Source organism: Perna viridis, chromosome 10, assembly GCF_037379345.1.
Source record: "Perna viridis isolate PV_CMFRI_1.1 ecotype Kerala chromosome 10, ASM3737934v1, whole genome shotgun sequence".
NCBI lineage: Eukaryota > Metazoa > Mollusca > Bivalvia > Mytilida > Mytilidae > Perna > Perna viridis.
In genome coordinates, this window is record NC_142454.1 from 21,503,356 (window position 1) to 21,523,565 (window position 20,210).

Sequence of the window (20,210 nt, forward strand, 5' to 3'; positions counted from 1 at the left end):
TCTTTATAAAAATCAGACTGTAGGTGATTCATGCATGTCAAAAACCCAATAGGTTTAGTTTTATTTCTTGTTCAGAAACAGTTACGGACCCAACAAGTCTTAGTTTTGCATTTGGGTTTTGCGCTTTTGAGATAAAAATAATACACACTGTACATGAAATTTGCATTTTGCAAGAGTTATCGTTCTTGATTTTGTTTGATTTGGTTTGTTTTAGTGGGAGATAAATATATGATTTTCTCAAAAGTGCAGATCTTTATACAGAAATAATTATCGTTATGTGAAAGTATAGCATATGTAGACTGATAAATGATCGTTTGTTTGGTGGGCTTTTACTTTAATTTGGTAGTGTCTGAATTTTATGTGGACTGGTACTTAACTATTTTCTCTCTATAGATTTCATTAAAACATTTGTACATTTGATAATTCTAGAGTAGAGACGTTAGACAAAGAACTACATTCTGTCTATTTGGAGACAACATGACTTTGTCTTAATAGCATGTCACATTAAACTTTCAATGCAGAATTCATCATGTATCCACTCTGACTAAATGATTAAAAAAAACAAAAACAAAAAACAAAAACAAAAAAAACACGACAAAAATAATTCAACTTTCATTTCTATAACATACCAAATGCATGAATATAACAAATAATAATGCATGATAAAAAATGTTCAATATGAAAGACTGAACGACATGTAATGCATGGTTTAATATAGTCTTGAGGTGAACTCATTGTTTTTCCTTTTTCTGAGTAAAAAACAGCATAGGGAACCCTCAACCTTTAAACAACTAAACATCATGAAAAGATATTATCCCATATATTCCTCATACAATTACAGACAAGTTCTCTTTTCAGAAGTACTTCCCAGGAACAGACGTATAGTAAACACTGTGAAAGTTAATTTCATTCAGTAAAAACAGTATTACGCAACCAAATTCACAACCCTTTGACAAAAATAAAACCAAAAAACAAACAAAAACAAACATTTGTAGATAAAATACGAGATCACAGTCACTTATTGTCTGAAAATGCTCAGATCCTCAAACCAAGTGGAGATATAAAAGTATAAAACGACGGAGAAGATAGGGACATAATGCCGGGAAACAGAAGTACATAGGTAGTAAATTATGCATCATATGGTATATGTATCAATGCGAAAATCTCATTTTGATATCGACAAATCAAAAATTGATTACAATATTGACTAATTTAATATACTCAAGAAATTAAGATACGAAAATACTGACATATTTCAAATACCCCAGAAATAATGATTTCATGCAACATTTTCTCATGAGGAAAATCGAGCTTGAAAAAACGTAACCAAAACTTAGATGACAAGCGCACTGAAGAAATGTAATAATATCTATACTCAAACAGTAATACCTATTGTTCTTCCAACAACAAACATACCTGAAATAGCAATTTTTATGAGGCCTTGGTTCAGGCACCCCTTGTTTATCTCAAACATATCAACAAATTGCATTTCCATTGCAACAGTTATTGTATTGTAAAATTCAAAACTTGTACTTACTAAGTTCTGTAATTAAAATATAATGGGGGTTTATTGGCACTAAATTGCATTTTGTATATTTAGATGACATAACCTACACATAGGCAGTAAGGGAAACAGTAAGTTCTATGTTCAAGTGAATTTGTGTAATTCAAGCAATTCCAGGGTTTTCAGATAGCACCATTGAAACCTAATGCCATAAAGTAACGATCAGAAGGTAATGTAACTGTACGTAAGGAATTACAGCTTCATAGACCATTTTCACTTTTTTTTAAGTTTTGCAATAATGTCTTTGAACTGTAAGTCTTTTAAAATTCTATATACATCCGATTCTGTGGATAGAATTTCCGTTTCTTTTAATTTTCGTAAGACTTGGTAACCTTGTTCAACAATGTCGTCCTTGAAGTTAAGTTGTATGTTAGAAAGATCAGTGTCCGACATACCTGCAGTACGAGCAAAACTTTTAAACTTGTAACTGGGTCCTAAATGTCTTGCCACTTTGTTCATAAAGGGTGGAGATAAAATATCTGCAAGAACACATAACAAGTATAATTTGAATTTCTTCTTTTTGACATGATTAATAATTCGTATTTCTTACTATCGGCAAAACATACAGAAGGGACTGCATTGAAATATGTCAAAATAAACAAAATAAACAAATCATGGCATGATTGTGAACACCAGAAACAGACAATCTATATTACACAGAGTAGCGAACCAAATAAAATATATGACACATTAAAACTGAAGATAATTCATTCTGTTTTAACAATGTAACTCCTTCTATTTATTGTCACACAATGTGTAATGCGAACACAGATTTTGATTTAAAGTAGGAGCACACAGAAAACAAAAACTACAAATACAAGTGATAACACAAGAAAATTAAACACAGAAATGACTATTTTTGTAAACTATATTAGTTTTACTTAAGGAGGTAGACCTGGGGAAAGGGGCACAACTCTTACAAATCATTGGAACGTTTGTATTCAGTATTTTACAATATCATGTAAGCATCAAAGTGACTTGGGTTGATTTCATTCTGTTTCAAATAAAAGCTTGATAGGCTTTGGTGAAATTGGATATGATACAAATATATCACTGATTGAAAGAGTTATGTCCCTTACCATTATCTCATTAAGTATAATCTTACCATCTTGTTCTTCCCACCATTCAACATTCTTAAGAGCTTTTGTTTTATGCCTAGCGTGTTCTCTTATAAAACTTGAGGCTTTCCTCTGAAAATTATATTTTGCATCATTATCATCTGGTGTCGTTTGAAGGGAATCCCAATACATGAATTTGCCTATGAGAGATTCATCTTTGATGCCAAATGACTGCAACAGCTGGTGTGGTTTCAAGACACTTGAAAAATCTGCAACCTCAGAGTCTAATACATTTTCTTGGCCACCAGAATGTTCTATCCGGTACAAGTGTGACATGGATCTCCTTCTTGATACTGTCGGAGTTATCTCATCACAATCCAAATCCTTCTCATAAATATACGATGGTTCAGAATAAATTCTAACACGTCTGTTTGTGGTTTTCCTAGGAGTACTGGGTATCAATGGCGTCTTTTCATCAATCACACAATACTCAGGATCACTGCTGTTCCCTAATGGTCCGTCAGATTCCATGTGTATATCAGAATAATGGACACGAACTACCTCATCATCAGGGACAGATCTGAACTCTAAAATTAATTCATAAGTTTCAATAAAATTATTCACCTAATTCAACATTGATCATTTTCTGTGCGAATAGGATAAAATCAAATTATCAAAGTATTTTTAACAAAAAATGTCATTTTTAGCTCAACTGGCCAAAGGCCATGTGAGCTATAGCCATCACTTGGAGTCCGTCGTCGTCGTCGTCGTCCGTCGTTAACAATTTTTCCAAAAAAATATTCTCCTCTGACACTACTTGACCAATTAGAACAAAACTTAATGTGAATGGGTTTTGAGGTATCCTGCATATAATTAATGTGGGGAGTTTTGATCCGTCGAAAAACATAGTTAAAAGTGTTCCACATGATAAGATCTATCTCTGGTCAATTTTTTTTTATTTTAGGCCATTAAATCATGTTGTAGTTTTTGCCCTTTTTCGATGTTTGTTTTTGATATTTTTAATATTATTTCTTTCAAACTTCTTCTGCTCATACGCTACTTGATTAATTGGAACATAACTTGGTATGAATGTTCCTTGGGGTATCCTGCACACAATGGTTGTGAAGATATTTGATTGGTCGCAAAACATGGCCGCTAGTACTAAAAATAGAACATAAGGGTCAGACAGTAGTTTTTCGCATATATTTCCAAAACCGTTAGTTTTAGCCAAATTCTTGTCATTGCTGAAATGATCCTTACTATAAGGCCTACAAAAGCCTTCAATGTTAAAAGTTGTCAGACAATTCCTTGTAAAAGTTATTGCCCTTGATTTTTTTGTTGTTTTTTTTTAACAGTTTTCAGTCAATATCTTGAAAACTATGATAGATAGAAATAAACTTTCAATAATTGAAATGATCTTTATGATAATTACAATTGTCTTGTTCAGTCAAACTTGTTGGACTACTTCTTGTTAAATTTATAGCCGTTGAAATGCAAAACACTACCAGGTGAGCGATTCAGCTCCTGAGAGCCTCTTCTTTGTGTTGATGGTGTTGATGAGTTATAACCGGTTACTATTCTACTATGTCAGTATAAGTCATTTGCGATGTCAAAGCATAAGTACGGATTTGAATTTCGTAATTGTGAATGTAAAAAGTCGTATTGCAAACTTTTTTTCTTAGACTGATTCCAGGACCAGTACAAATTAAAAAAAGATGTTAGTATGGTTAGTATGGAATGCATTTAGAAGGATAATTTTGAAGTTCTAAAAGTCCCTAATTTTGTTTTTAAAGTGTCTCTACTGGAACAAGAAAATGCTTTGCAATTTGAAGCACCTACTTGCTAGTTCATGCAGAGAAAAACATTAAAGAATGCAATGTAATACTAATATATAATTTTACCATGGTTGCTTTGATTACCATGCCTTCTCCTCAACTTTCTACGGATGTAAAATGCCAAACCAAACACTGCCATAAGACAAAGACTAACAGTTACCGATATCCCAATTGCAGGACCATATTTGTGATCTGAAAAATTAAAACATATATATTCATCAAAAGAAAATCATATTGGAGGTTGAATACGTCACTAATCAGGTCATGAGGATGACCCTATTTTTGTGCTATAATTACCTATTCACATGGACAATTTATTCTGCCCCTGTACTTTTGTGTTAGCCGTTTAATTTGCAAATAAATTGTTTCTCTAAAGGTAGATCAACGAAACATAGAGTGAATTTATCAACAAGTAGGTTTTTCTTATATTTGGTTACATTAAAACAAATGCAACTATATGTATTAAAATCAATGTGAGCCTATGTGTAAAATATTACAAAAATGATGCATCCAATTTCGTTTTCATAATTTGTTGTCTTTTCAATCGTGTATTTGGTTTCATGATATCAAAATCAAGTCCGACGTCTAAATCTTTCCCAACAATATCCTTAAATTGATTAACTGCCAGGAAAATATTCCGTGAGAATGCATCATAAATTTAGAAAGTGTAAAGATCGAGTCCCAGGCTTTTGTTTTCATTGTTCGGTCAAATTCTATACACAAACTTACAAAAGTGAAACCTGCGAAAAAAACAAAAAAACTTTTTGGGATTTAAAATTGGTTCATTCAGATGGACTGTTGTTTTACCAATGTTAAAATAATCCAAAGTGATATCTAAATACTTAAAAAGTGTCTGGTTTAGACGGGCTTTACGATAATTCGGGGTTCGGATTAGACAGGATTCATTGTATTTCGTTTTCATTACAGTTTAACATACCTGTAGGAATGTTAATACTCCCATTTGAGTTTTCTAAAAAAAAAAACAATTGAAAATTGACTGACTATAGAATATCTTAAGCAAACGAAACATATACAAATAAAGTTTAAATGAGATCAAAACAACGGATTACATTTTCATGGTAATATTTAGTAATATTCAATACTGCAAAGCATAATTTCTTTAACATTACCTATACAAATGTAAGTTTTTTTGTTCTTACCATAAATGTGAAAATGTGTATGGAGAAACTTACCGTCTTTACCATTCGACTTTTTTGTTCTCTCTACAGGTCTGTAAATGAAATATACGATCAACAAAAACTCTTTCAGGTAACTCATTTCGGTTTAAGCGGCGTTCGATCTGTTCTCTTTTCTGTGTGTGCTTTTTGTATTATTTTGCCTTGTACACTACCAGGAATTTAACTACAGATTTTATGTACTTTAAATGCCGATATAAAATCAGTACTTTTCTTTCGAATAACATTTCAGTAAGGAATTTCTTTCGGTAATTTCAGTACTTACCTTTTTTGTCATTTTACGGTACTTAAAATTTTATTCATTTTTCAGTACTGTAAATTTCAGTCAATTTTCAGTACAGAAAGTTTCAGTCAACTATCAATACTGTAAATTTCAGCCAATTTTCAGTAATGAAAATGTCAGCCAATTTTCAGTAATGAAAATGTCAGCCAATTTTCAGTACTGAAAATGTCAGTCATTTTTCAGTACTGTAAATTTCTGTCACTTTTCAATACTGTGGTTTTCTGTCGTTCCTTAGTACTTTTTCATTTCAAAGGAACTTATGATATTTGCTGTTTTTTTTTACCTCTCATGAGTATGCTTTCATTGAATATGTGTATTGTTGTCTCCTTCTTTAAAAGTTTTTTGTCCTACACCAATTTACAATTTTATGCGGACCAAACTCCAAACATCTTTTTAAGATTCCTTTTGGAGGTATTTTGTTCTGGTTTCCTTCCATTGTTATATCGATTTTATATGTAATTTCTGGTTAAATGCATTTTAAATTGTGTAAGTTGTATGAGTTTTCATTTGTTCGAATATGAACACATCATAATGAAACTTGGTACATGTACATATAAAGTTACAAGCAGAATGTGTTAAGCAACAATTCTTGATTGTTTTCTGTAACCATTTTTTATTCAGTACAGGAATGACACATTTAAATGAACGACTTTTTTTATTTCGAAAAATCATCAATTTTTAACATATAAATATGAATAATCAATATCATGTTTAATCGTTTATTTACTATATATTAAACATCAACAACTTACAATACATTTCTTTTTTTTTTTCTCTATAGTATATTAAAGAAGGGAAATATTATAAATTAATACAGGAAGTATATTTATATATACCAGTAAAAACTGGAAAGGGTTTAGGAAGACTGTAATGCATGAAAATATAAACAGCTGTGCCCAGAACACATAACAATCGTCCCCATATGGAAGTAAACTGAAAACCTGTCAGAACTCGTAGCAAAAAAATGTGCTCTACTGAGCGCAGCTTGATACAACAACAGAGGTCGAACCATGAAAAATGGGCAAAGTATTAACACACCATTCAAGCTAGATACAATTCTGAATTTTGATTATGATTCAATATTTGATACCGGAAACTTATTTGACCAGAATCACCTTATTCGTCAATAAGCACAACCCCAATTCAATCCTGGCCTTCCTTTTGTGGTATGACACCTTGTGGTACAATTTAAAAGAGATTCATTCATATTTACTCAAGTTTATGTCCGAAAATCATGAAAATGCTCGTTTCTGGTAATTTGTTCCTAAACAGTTCAAGGCACACTCCCAACATCAATCCCAGACTTCCTTAAAGGTATGTCACCTTGTAGTATACTTTCATAAACATATACACTCATACTCAAGTTATTGTCTATAAACAACGATAACAGCATACCATTATATGACCACCATTTTTTCTGTACTCATAAAAAGGATTTGCAGAGGTCAATTTCAGAACACTTTAGGCATTTGAGGACACATCATTTTAACTTGATGTAGTAAGGTTAAATGTTGATATATAACATAAGGTTCTCGGAAGAAAAAGAAAATGGTAAAATAACTTAATTAATATATAATTAATTCTTTTCCTATTCTTTTTTTCTGTTCTTGGTGTTCTCATTTTTAAAACCTCCTCATCGTTTGTAAATATCTCTAACACTCTAGAATTACATCTATAAAGATAAGATCATCTAATGGCATGTTTCACTAGCACCGAATTATCAATCAATAATTAGGTGATTATTTTTCAGACAAATTCTGCTTTAAACATGGTTCTTGTGAAGAAAAAAAATAATAAACTTACACTTGAGATGAACAATGAGAGTCCTCGCTTATAGAACACGACTGCACTTCAACCTTGTTGAGCAGGGTGCAATTTGTACACTTTTTACACTTGTATGCATGAACGTTACTAAAATAACCATCTTTACAAGGGCGACATCGTATACATTTACTGGCACCATTGACTGGGTCCAATTCAAGGTTAGACTCCTGAAGAATTATAATAAATGCCTTTATATAAACATTGTGTAAGTGACGTAAAATCATATAAGAGAACATCAAAATATAACAGATTAGATCTGATTAGATCCGAGTACAAAGATGAAGTGATTTCGTTGTTGGGAAAATCAACACGATTTCTGTAGCTTTCAATCTAATTTTAATAATTATGTCGTCATTGGAGGCTTGCTATTTTAAATTATGATTGATTGACTAAAAAAACAAATACCCCAGCCAATGTCATGATCTCTACCTGTATATGACGTCTGCAATTTCAAATTTTCTGATTGGAGTTACAAAGGAAGTGAAGTTTTTTCATGTTCAGATCAGTACTAGCTATAATAATTATGATCACTTTTACGCCAAAAATCGGATATTAAGTTCTGTGTAATCATAATTAATTTTGAAATACTAAGAGACATATTTGATAGCTAGATTAACTTCCAGTATCTGTCAGAAGAAAAACCTCATACAAGAATATCTGTATGGCAAGCCAAAGTGGACAAAAATCAATATTTTGTAATATTAGAAAATAATTTTTTAATATTACAAAATCATATTTTTTTATATTAGAAATTTTTTTTAATATTAAAATACATTTTGTAATACATGTACAAAATAATCATTTTCTAATATTACAAATTGAATTTGTAATATTAGAAAATGAATTTGTAATATCAGAAAATCAGTCACATTTTTTAATATTACAAAATGATTTTCTAATATTAAAAAAATCGTTATTGAATATGACAAATCCATTTTCTAATATTAGAAAATCAATTTCTAATATTCAAAAATAGTTTTTTAATATTAGAAATTCAATTGAATTTTTAATATTAAAAGATTATTTTTTAATATTAAAAAAGTGTTTTTTACAAATTGAATTTGTAATATTAGAAAATGAATTTGTTATATTAGAAAATGAATTTGTAATATTAGAAAGTCAGTAATATTTTTTTATATTACAAAATGATTTTCTTATCACAAAAAATCGTAACTGAATACAACAAATCCATTTCCTAATATATTATTTTCTTATATTAAAAAATTGTTTTTCAATGTTAATATCAAAAAAGGGTTTTGTGATATTAGAAATCTTATTTGTAATATTAGGAAATGAATTTGTAATATTAAAAAAAATAATTTCTTTAATATTAGAAAAACACTTATTTTCTAATATTACAAAGTCATTTTCTAACATTATAAATTCATTTTCTAATATTACAAATGCCTGATTTAGTAATATTATAAAATATCAAACATTTTGTAATATTACAAATTAAAATTGTAATAATAGAAAATGAATTTGTTATATTTAAAAACTCATTTTTTAATATTAGAAAACACTCATTTTCTAGTATTACAAATTCATTTTCTAATATTACAAATTCATTTTCTAATATTATATATTCATTTTCTAATATTACAAATGCCTGATTTAGTAATATTATAAAATATGACACATTTTGTAATATTACAATTTAAATTTGTATAATAGAAAATGAATTTGTAATATTTAAAAAATCATTTTTTAATATTAGAAAACACTTATTTTCTAGTATTACAAATTCATTTTCTAATATTACAAATTCATCTTCTAATATTATATATTCATTTTCTAATATTAAAAATTCATTTTCTAATATTACAAAATCCTGATTTAGTAATATTATAAGGTATCATACATTTTGTAATATTACAAATTGAATTTGTAATATTAAAAATGAATTTGTAATATTTTAAAATGAATTCGTAATATTAAAAAATCACTTTTTAATATTAGAAAATGCTCATTTTTGTCCACTTTGGCTTGCCATAGTATCTGGGTTACATGAAAATAAAATAAATAAAATGCATTCGTTGCTTCTTACCTCGAAGGAAACTTTCCCGTAACCAACTGGACAAGTTTCACATACTAAACAATCTTTGAGCTGCTTATGGTAGTAGACATTTTCCAAAGGATCGCATTTAAAGGTTAATACTACAGTAAAAGCTAAAGGTGTCAAAAGAATCCATTTAAAATTCCCGCCAGTGATGATCATATTCAAACTCGTTTTCGTTTATTTTATCTATAAATAGAAAAGAGAACGTTACAAAGTAAAGACGTGACAACAACTGCCAGATCAAAATTGATGACCTTGAGGAAACAAATTATTTTATGTATATACATGTATATAATATATATTCAATCAAATAAGAAAAAAAATACAAATAACTTATTGGTATATGTGTGAAATATACATGTGAGGTCACCATCCTAAAAATTCCTCACGTGATTTATGCCCGGTTAGTGGTTCATTATTTTGTGGTGTCCAAATATATTTCTTATTTTTTTTAAATCAGTTAATAGCCTGTCCTGAATTAAGCACCCCTAAAAACAAACAATTAATTCTCTCATTAATGATTTGTTAGCATGTGAGCACACAGGGGATATACATTCTATATATAAACATGGTAGCTAATTAAGTTTGTTGTACGATGGGTATAATCGCCATCGCAAACGAATTGAAGATTATTTCGGCCAAATTTTACTTTTTCGGCATTGAGATTATTACGCTTATTGTTACACTTATATACAACGATGGACGCCGGACAAGGACGGATGCTTGATGATGAAAAAAACAAAATTGACCTCCGGACCTCTTGAGATAGTTATGTCAGAACCACGCCAAATAATAATCGACTGGAGATTTTTTAAGGGAATTAACTTTCGATATATATATATACGAAGGTAAAGAAAATATATATAAAAACACACTTACCATCAAAGAGCTGGTAAGGAGTATCACGTGACAGAGATAGGTAAAAATTGGGAATTTCCGACTCTATTAATAGCAGTCACCACTCCTGTTTAAATATCATTTGGTAGTCGATTTTAATTTATCGTGTTCTAACTCTACACACACCTAAAATGAAAACAAAATCAAAGTGCAGAAAAGACGGCATTAAAATGATAGATTAGGCCAGGGATTGTATATTTGTGGTATTTTAGTAATACAATGAATGTCCCTGACATGGCCGAATTTGTGAAAATACTTATTTCAAAACAACTGCGCCCGGGAATGAAGATATTAAAGGCACGGGCACTCCAGGACAGGATATAGTTATTTTTTGAAAACTTTATTTGAAAAAAAAAGAAAATTCTTAGTTTAAATGATTGAAACCATAAAAAGCCTTATTACGTATATGATCCGTTGTTAAGTAATTTTAGCATCTATGATATATGACACCCTTGGTTTTTCTATTATGCTATATCAACAAATTTTAAAATCTTTGATGCATACTCTTGTTTTTCTCTACTACATAACATCAACAAATAAAACTTGTTTCGGCAAGCCCTGGCATACAATGTAATAGAAGTAATAATTAGTAGACTTGCTAACAGTGGGATACGTGTAATCAATTAACTTTTTCATATTCTTTAAGATAAAGAGAGTGACTTGTAGCAAGGCTAGGAATAAAAAGTCAGCGCGTATTATTTTTTCCGAGTGAAATGTATATTCAATATATCAATCGAAGGGGAACATCTTGCTGAACATACTGCATGTCCTTTGTAGTCCATGGGCAAAATTGGCAATTTTCCACCTATCTTGACATAGAAAAGTACAAATATTTTTTACTTGGGCTCAATTTGAAACTAAGGCAATATATTAAAGTACCGTATCACATTTTTGGAAAATCTTTTTTTTTTTTTTTTTGGAAAATTAGTTTTTCGTGGTTCATGTATGTAGGAAACTAAATCATCTATCGAATGTTACCAAATTTGAGACGTTATAGTCCAGAATTCGAAATAATTTGTAGAGTGGAATTTAATGTGACTTTTGACATTTTTTTGCATTTTTTTTTAAATTCTGACTACGAAAATCGCCAAAATTCATCACCAGAAAACCAGAAGTACCAATTATGATAATACTAAACAGAAAATACAAAATAAGCCATTTTTCCCTGAAGCATTAATACTCTAGGGGTTTTGACATTGGCATTAAATATGTCAATTTAAGCGTTTTTCGGCGGGTAGGGGTACATTTTTTTCATTTTACCGCAGTGTAACTGCAACTTTCTTGGTACCATTGTAAAGCTGGGACATTTGGCTACAAGTTGATACATACATATGTCAGTTTACTTCTTTCTGTAAACAGAATTAGTTCGTAGAATCAAACAACTAAAAAAAATATTTTTTCCTCAACGAGGAATAAAAAGTATCCAAATAAATACAAGAATGCTTCAGTTCATTTTTTGCGACAAAAAAAAAGATTCCTAAATAGGAGGTATAAGGGTACCTAAAAATAATATTTTGATTGATTAGTGGGGGTGCATGGTGTTTATCTCAGCCCATGTATTATAGCACGAAGTATTCATTCCATGCCCCACATAGTGTGCTTCACTGGAATCTCCAGCTGCAGTAATTTTTTTAAGAAATATTGGTTTGTGTAAAATAACAGGGTAAATGTACTTTTTCAATAAAATGCGCCATGAAAAAAATCCACAAATAGACAAGACAAGATATAAAGTCATCTACAATAAGTGCATGTATTTAAAGGGACCCAGAACTCATGAAGTATTAGTTTGCCATGTCAGAAATCTACTAATCTGACATAAATCTTTATTAAAAAGGGCTCCGACTAAGTTTGAATAAAGAAGAATGATATAAAAATGTAATTAATTGTGCCATATCACAGCATTTTCTTTTCAAAACATGTGCATTTGTTGCTTTTGTTTTAGAGGATCGAACTTATCATAAATATATGGCAAATCTGAAAAACAACAAAACAGTACATATGTCACACAGAGCCTTATTCTTTCTAAGAGAGTCAAGAACAAATCTTCAAAACATTATCAAACAAACAAACAACAAAGCATGACCTAGACAGAGAGGCCTATTCTGGACTTTGTCAAATAATTTCTAAATAAGGAAAGATGTGAAGCTTGTTTTTTTTGTTTGTTTTGTTTTGTCACTTATGTGTGTTATATTTTGCAATGTTTTCACTGCAGAAAAGAACCCTTTCTGTCTTCTGAAATTTTATTGAAATAATTTGTTTGACATAATTCAGGTTGCATCAAATTAAAGATCATATCATACCTAAAACCTTAGATGCAGGAAGTATGTAATGTTACAATAATAACAACTATCCAATATGCCAAAAATATCTAAACATACTAAATTCATATTAACAGTTGCTTGACTAGATATAATGTTTCTACCGTCTCAGGCTTTTCATTAAAATTCTTGGGTAAGATAAATGCCATATCAATTATATTAACTTCTTAAATTATTTTAAATAACATCAGCAATTAAACTATCAATGTAAGTGCTCTCTGAATAAATAGTATACAAAAATAAAGAATAAATAAAGTAATATATACATGGAAGACTTCTTTATGTAATGCTGATTTTAACATTCTGGTAATTCTTTAATAACGTTTTTTTCAAAAAAGTCACAAGAAAAGGTGTTTCCTTAGGAACACATACATGTACCTGTTAACCCTTTGGGCAGTTCATGAAGGAGATTCTCTCCCATTGATACTGTCTTATATACACATGGGAGATAATTACGTAAAAACTATTTTGGTGTTAAAATTAAATTTTATAGTATTTTCAAAGAAAATATAGTAATTTTAACCAAAAATATCCAACTTATCATACATTTCAATGTGGAACTAAAAATTCTTCATTCATTTGGTGGGCGTGTCCACCCCTAATATTGGAGAGTCAACGGGTATGGTAGCAATTATATTTTAGTTAACGATGACAACTTTTTTGTATAATTATCACATGTATGAGCTTAGGTAGTCCAGTTTGAGCAACATTTGATAGGATTAAACTGGACTTATAAACAAACCTCAAAGATGCATGGCCTCAATTTTCATGAAATATGAAATTCAAGGCCAGTTAAAGTTTTGAAAGTAAAACAATATTTTTGGGACCTCAGAGAAATCACTATTTTTACATCTAAATGATAAGCTAGTACAGTTTTATACACAGGCCATTTATGGACATAATCAATACTTAATTCATATTTCTACATATTTAATTCTGGCTATATCATACACCAGTGCTCTCAATGAATCCTTCTACCAAAATAAAGACTTTAATATATGCAATGAAAATATCATTTTAGAGGTTGACAGTTTTTGTTCTGCCAGAAAAGGCTTTGATCCTTGACAGTTGTAACAAAAAAATGGAAGTATTGAAACTATTTTCAAATTAAAAGTCACAAATAAAGGTATCTGCAGCCAATACAGTACTTTTTTTCAAATTAAAAGGAAATTTAATAAAAAAATATAAAGACAATGTAACATTACACAATGAATACTGATAGTTAAATCAACCAAAATATGTATAAAAAATTATGATACAAATTTTTTTTGAAAAGTTGAACATTCCAGGTCATGAGGTGAAAATTGTGGATTACTTTTTCATGTTTTTCTACCATTAACTCATTTAGAAATAACAATTTCAAAGTCAAAGTGTCACACATTTCAGCACAATAAAAGTTAGCTTAATAAATGGTAACATACAGCTAGTAAGCACAAGTTTACTCCGTTCCCCATAACCATTGACTAGAAACACAAATAAAACAATACACAAACAAAAACATACAAAAAAGTTAAATGATGTTGTTCTCTATGGAAATCCTAAATATTATTCTTCTTGACAAACACCAAGAAAAAAGCAGTTTCATGGAAAGTTAGTGATTAGGTACCAATCCATATAAAATTCAAACAATGCCTTTGGCAGAGATGATTCATGGTTTAAGAAAAAACTACTGCACTAAGCCATATAGTATGGCCAACATAAACTATATTTTCATAAATCAAAAGTACTTTCCGAAATTAAGTTTGTATTTTGGGAAAAAAATGTACATTCAACTCCCACTTAAATAAACCAAATGAGGAAAGATAACTCTTGCAAAATGCCAATTTCATACACAATTTATATAAATTTAAACTTAAAAGTGCAACAATCAAATGACAAACTAAGACTAGTAGGTAGGTTTTTGTCATGTATGGATCACCTCCTGCCAGATGCTTACAAAGACTGCTTTCTAATATTAACATCACTTATTTACAAAGTGTAAATAATAGGAGATTACTGAGAAAAACTGATATTAAAACAATATAGTGGATACTTTTGTCATGAAAATCTGTAATAAGAAGGAAAAAACACTTGAACTTTGAAAGTCATACATCCAATATTCAATAGGGGCTCATACAAATGCAGAAAAAAAAACCAGAATTATTGAATTTAGCTTCTAAAGGAGTTAAGGCCTGTTTGATTTAGATCTTATCTTTATAATTCTGCCAATTACAAAGATAACCTGTAATAAAATAATAGAATAAAAAATTTCAAACACCTCTAAAAAGCACCTCTCTTTAAATGCCCTCAAAAATATTTCAACTGAACTGTTACATGTATCATGATTTGAAATGAGGTTTTAACACATCAAGAATCTTCTCTTTAAACACACTATATCTTCCAATACCCAGGTCTTTCAGTCTTTGACAACTAAGCTGGGAATTGTAAGGTCTGGCAGCACCTGCTGAAGGGTTTTTGTCTGCTTTTATGTGCTCTGATGGCAAGTTGAAGATTTCAGCCATTGTAAGCGACATGTCATATTTTGTCATGTTTTCGTTTCCACTCCAATGAAATATACCTTTAATGCTGTTGTCCTGCAAAATAATAAGAAGAAGTGAGTTCATAAGATTTAAATATTTTCCCTAACTTCTGAAATTCAAATTATCAGTTAACATGATGTGATGCTGGAAAATGACAAACTTCTGAAATTCAAATTATCAGTTAACGTGGTGTGATGCAGGGAAATGACAAACTTCTGAAATTCAAATTATCAGTTAACATGATGTGAAAATGGCAAAAGTTTCATGTATCAATTGTAATGCTTGATATACTTACCACAACTCAAAAAATCATTCCCATTTACAGTTCCTGTGTTATAATAGAATAAAAGTAACAACATAAAGTTGCATTTGTTGTCATGCTAGGTATACCCCCCCCCCACTTGTACAGGAAGATTATATTGGACAGAATTAAATATTGCTGAAAACACATGCCCCATCTATATGAAGCCCCATATCAAATTTGAAATCAATCTGTCCAGTGGTAGCTTAGATTTCAGTTATAAAAATGTTCTCTATCATTCAATATATATGTAGTGAAAAAGGGAATTTTCATGAAGCATACAGTTACATACTAAATATGAAGTCAAACTGTCCAGAGGGACCCAAAATTTTTATGACAAAATTTGAATGGAATTGGTTGTATAGTAAGAGAATTATGCAAACAAAAATATTTGAAGCAGGCACATACTACAAATGTGCAAACCATGTAAAATATTAAATGCTAGAGAAATATTTGGTTTTAGAAAAAAGAACCTTAAAGGTACAAACATTCTTACATATTGACAGCAGATAATCCTTTTTCTCCCAAGAGAAGGTGAAAACTTTTAGATAAAACACTTCATAGGGCCAAGCTAGATACACCTGTAGAGGTTTTGTTGGAACACTGAATAGATTGGGAAAATATAGATACAACATTCAAGCTTGAAACATCTCTGAATTTGATTGTCGTTAACAAATATTTGACACAGGATAAGGTTTTGACAAGAACTGCATAGGTCAAATAACTTAAAAGAGGACAAAGTCCTTATAACAGTATCAAATGCAAAATAAAGTCATAGCTTGGAAGCTCCGAAAGCCTTATGATCTCTGACAGGAAGTCACATCTTTCTGAGCTTCCAATAAAAAGTTAGGTATTTTTGTGTCTTCTTTACTAAAAAGCATTTATTAATGGTCTTCAACGTTCAATCATTATTTAAATTTATATTCTTTCTTCCTGCTCCCAACATGCCATAAGAATAGGCTTTTTTTACATTAGCCACAAAGGCTCAAGAATGCAAACACTTATCTATACCAGTCTTACTAATTAGTGACAAGATATGCCAAGAAATATCATATGTCTTAGAAAGGCGACAAAAGGGCAGAGATTTTTAAATACATCTATAAATGACACCTTGTCGTCTTACAGGTTACACCTGCCTCACATTACTAAACTTGCAATTAAAATTATGTTGATTTCTATATATCTCACAAATTTGCTTCTGCAGCTTATGATTAATAATAAAATGTGTCGCAGAGTACAGCTTATTGCAACAGTAGAGATGGAATCTTAAAGAGTTGGAGCAAGTATTCAAACTCGTACAGTTTTAAATTTTGATTTTTAACACAAGATAAAAATTTGACCAGAATCAGATTGGCCTCTTTTTGGTCCCCAACTATCCAATGGTTCCAGTAAAAACCTCCAAAATCATATCTCATTTCAATCTTCCTTTGGGGACATGGCACCTTGTGGTACAATTTCAAACAAATCCATTCCCATTTACTCAAGTTAACACCCAGAAATCAGAAAAGTGCATGTTTCTTAATCCTTTGTGGCCCCTAATTCCTAACTGGATCAAGTAATAACCCTAAGATAAATCACAGTCTTCTGATTGTGGTATAGAATCTTGTTGTACATGTACATCATTCACTTTAACTAAATTTATAGTTGGAACATCAGAAAAATGCATGTTTCTGGCCCCTAATTCCTAATTGGTTGGCCATGACCCCTACCATTAATCCCAGCCTTCTTTTGGTGGTATGGCATCATGTTACAATTTCAAAAATTAGTAATAAGTTATAATCAAATATTATGTCTTAAACAGTTCAAGTTTTAACTCCCCAAAAAACCTTAGTGTGACCCTTTCAGTATAGAATATTGTGGAACATTATCATAAACATCCATATGCTTTTATTGGAGTTACATAAGTAAATTTTATGAGATGTTATTTTTACCCCCTTTTTGGACCCTAATTTCAATAAGATATAAATTTCCTTTTGTGGTTTGGAACCTTTTTATAATAATTTGTAAAGATCAACCAATTAACACACGAGTAATTGCAAGAAAACCATGGATGCCAAAGGCAATGAGGATTTACACAGATTTATTAGGTCAGCACCATACTATTAGGACCATTATTTTCTGTACAATTGTATGAAAAAGGAAACCCTGAATAATATTGGACATATACAATTAACAATGTTATGACATTTGGTGGAAGCAATTAGTTAGTCTTAAAAAAGAAAATTACCCTTTTTTGGTTTTTATAGGGCTAGATCTGTACTGCAAAATGTGAGTAGAAAGTTGAAATATATATTGTCAGGGGCGTAGCTAGGCCTGTTTTAGTTGTATGCAAAATTACGGCGAGGGGTCTTGGAGGGGGGTCGCTCAAGTGAGTCCGGCAAGGCAACGCCCGGAGGGAAACTCCTGAATTTTAACGATTTTGGAGCCAGTTTTTCAGAGCCTATACTACGTTCATGGTATGCATATGTGATAAATAACCTTTATTTCATCTTTAAAATGTGTGTTTTTATTTTTGTTACTTTTTCGGAAAGTACGCAATTGCGTATTTGCGTATAGGCAGCTACGCCCCTGATTGTCCAGACATCATACATACCAAAAGCTTTTTATCAGCAAGCTGTCTTATCACATAGCCAATATCATCACAGTAAGTTGGATGTCTTCTTTCGTAGTCTGACATCATACAGTCTTTAGAGCTGTCTTTAACCTTGTCAAATAACACTGTCACTGCACTCTCCTCTAAAGTTTCCACATCTCCATATAGTATAGGTACTCTTAATACTGAGCTATCTAAATAGTGATTATATTAGTGTTTATTAAATTTTTTGTCATTCACTCATACACTGTGCAAAAAGTGCTTTACAATCTGATCACACGATCAACTATTCCAGAACAAAATGTTCTTTATCCCCCACAAGTACAGATTGAGTGTTACTTTGATTAAATAAAGATATTCATATTGTTTCCTAATGAGTTAAAATATGAGATCATTGCATATGTCTTAAATTACTAGATGGAAGTTAATTGCTTTTTTTCTAAGGAAGTAACATTCATGCAAATGTTTTTCACCATATCATAAGACAGTTTGGATGACTTGAAGTTTTTCTTTTTTCATTTTTATACTTTGTTGTAAAAGTAAAATTTAAATAAAAAATAGATCACTTTATTTTTGTAGTAATGTTAGTTTTATTATCTGTCACCAACCCAGTCCTGATCTATTCATTTTACTTTAAAAAAAATCCTTCAAACACAAATTCTTGTCAACCAACACCAATATAAATGACCTTACCAGTATTCAATATGGATACCTACTCTGACTAGTTTCCATGGTTACTTGTTCTCCCTCTAGTTTACTCTTCCCATACTTATTCAGAGGATTAGGTGTGGCATCTTCAGCGTAGGGTGGTGAAGAACCATCAAATACATAGTCTGTACTGATAAATAACACCCAGGCACCAACAGAGGCTGCAGATATATATATACAGTCAAACAGAACCCAGAATAATAAAAAACCTGTCCAAACCAAACCCTGAATAATCTAAAAGCCTGTCAAAACCAAACTATGAATACTAAAAAAAATCTGTCTGAACCAAACCCTGAATAATGAAAAAAAACTGTCTAAACCAGACACTAAAGTCTCTTACATCACTTTGTATATATTTTTAACCCGATTAAACCAAACACTTGTCTAAACCAATCAAACTTTAAGGTTTAAAGGTAGTTCAGTTAGACAGGTTTTATTTACTGAATTTAATCTTAAAACTTGTATATATTCCATACCATAAACACGGGAATATCGATGATGCTTCATTTTCTCAAAAATAAGCAAGTAAATAAAATGTTGCAATACACCTGTACATTTGTAATTATATACTGAATATAAAGTAGTCTTAAAAATGTTCCGTCATTTTGACTTGTGGAGAGTATAGCTACAAATTTTATCCCACAACTTATTTAGCATGAGATCAATTTGCTGAATTTAATGTCCAAACTGGTTATTAGAATTACATAAAGTCAACATCATTAAGATGAAAAAAAATGTAAAATATATTCTATCACTAGTAACTGAAGATAGTACAGTTCTGGTCAAAGGGAGGCAACTCTATAATACCTGCATTCTCACAAACAATCCTTGTACCATCAATGTTCAGTTTCTGTGTTGCTTCTGGTCTCTGTTCAACAGCATCAGGTTTTCTCTCTGCAGCACTATGAATTACTATAGAGGGCTAAAATAATTGTCAATAATGTTTATAAAGCTTCTAGGCAAGTTTGAATTTGAATTACAGTCCTTAATTCATTCATAATTAAATTACAAGAAATTTTTACTTAAGTAAATGAAAAAAAGAAGACTTGAGTTAA

At 30.5% G+C, this 20,210-nt stretch overlaps 2 protein-coding genes across 4 annotated transcripts in view; both read right to left on the reverse strand.

Moving 5' to 3' along the window:
• Nucleotides 1-599: 599 nt before the first annotated feature.
• LOC148604943 (uncharacterized) lies at nt 600-10,836 on the reverse strand. Its single transcript, XM_088549166.1, has 8 exons — nt 10,699-10,836; nt 9,808-10,005; nt 7,740-7,927; nt 5,651-5,688; nt 5,395-5,427; nt 4,524-4,649; nt 2,670-3,209; nt 600-2,043 (listed from the first exon to the last, which is right to left on the reverse strand). Exons 2-8 carry the CDS (start codon nt 9,976-9,978, stop codon nt 1,778-1,780), a joined length of 1,362 nt encoding a protein of 453 aa, XP_088405292.1. The 5' UTR covers nt 9,979-10,005; nt 10,699-10,836; the 3' UTR covers nt 600-1,777.
• Nucleotides 10,837-12,938: 2,102 nt separating this feature from the next.
• The window catches only part of LOC148604944 (methionine adenosyltransferase 2 subunit beta-like), an 11,063-nt gene continuing 3,791 nt past the window's right edge, over nt 12,939-20,210 (reverse strand). For all 3 annotated transcript variants that reach the window (XM_088549295.1, XM_088549296.1, XM_088549297.1), the window contains 4 exons: nt 19,963-20,077; nt 19,164-19,316; nt 18,448-18,641; nt 12,939-15,607 (listed from right to left, as the gene is read on the reverse strand). In XM_088549295.1, the coding sequence (XP_088405421.1) occupies nt 15,353-15,607; nt 18,448-18,641; nt 19,164-19,316; nt 19,963-20,077 (717 nt within the window). In that variant the 3' untranslated portion in view covers nt 12,939-15,352. The remainder of the gene's footprint in view (nt 15,608-18,447; nt 18,642-19,163; nt 19,317-19,962; nt 20,078-20,210) is intronic.

Coding starts and splice junctions, on each gene's coding strand:
- LOC148604943 (XM_088549166.1), bottom strand. CDS start 9,978: ATGATCATCACTGGCGGGAATTTTAAATGGATTCTTTTGACACCTTTA. Junction 7,928..9,807: donor ACGGGAAAGTTTCCTTCGAG/GTAAGAAGCAAC, acceptor ATAATTCTTCAG/GAGTCTAACCTTGAATTGGA. Junction 3,210..4,523: donor TGGTAATCAAAGCAACCATG/GTAAAATTATAT, acceptor AATTAATTTTAG/AGTTCAGATCTGTCCCTGAT.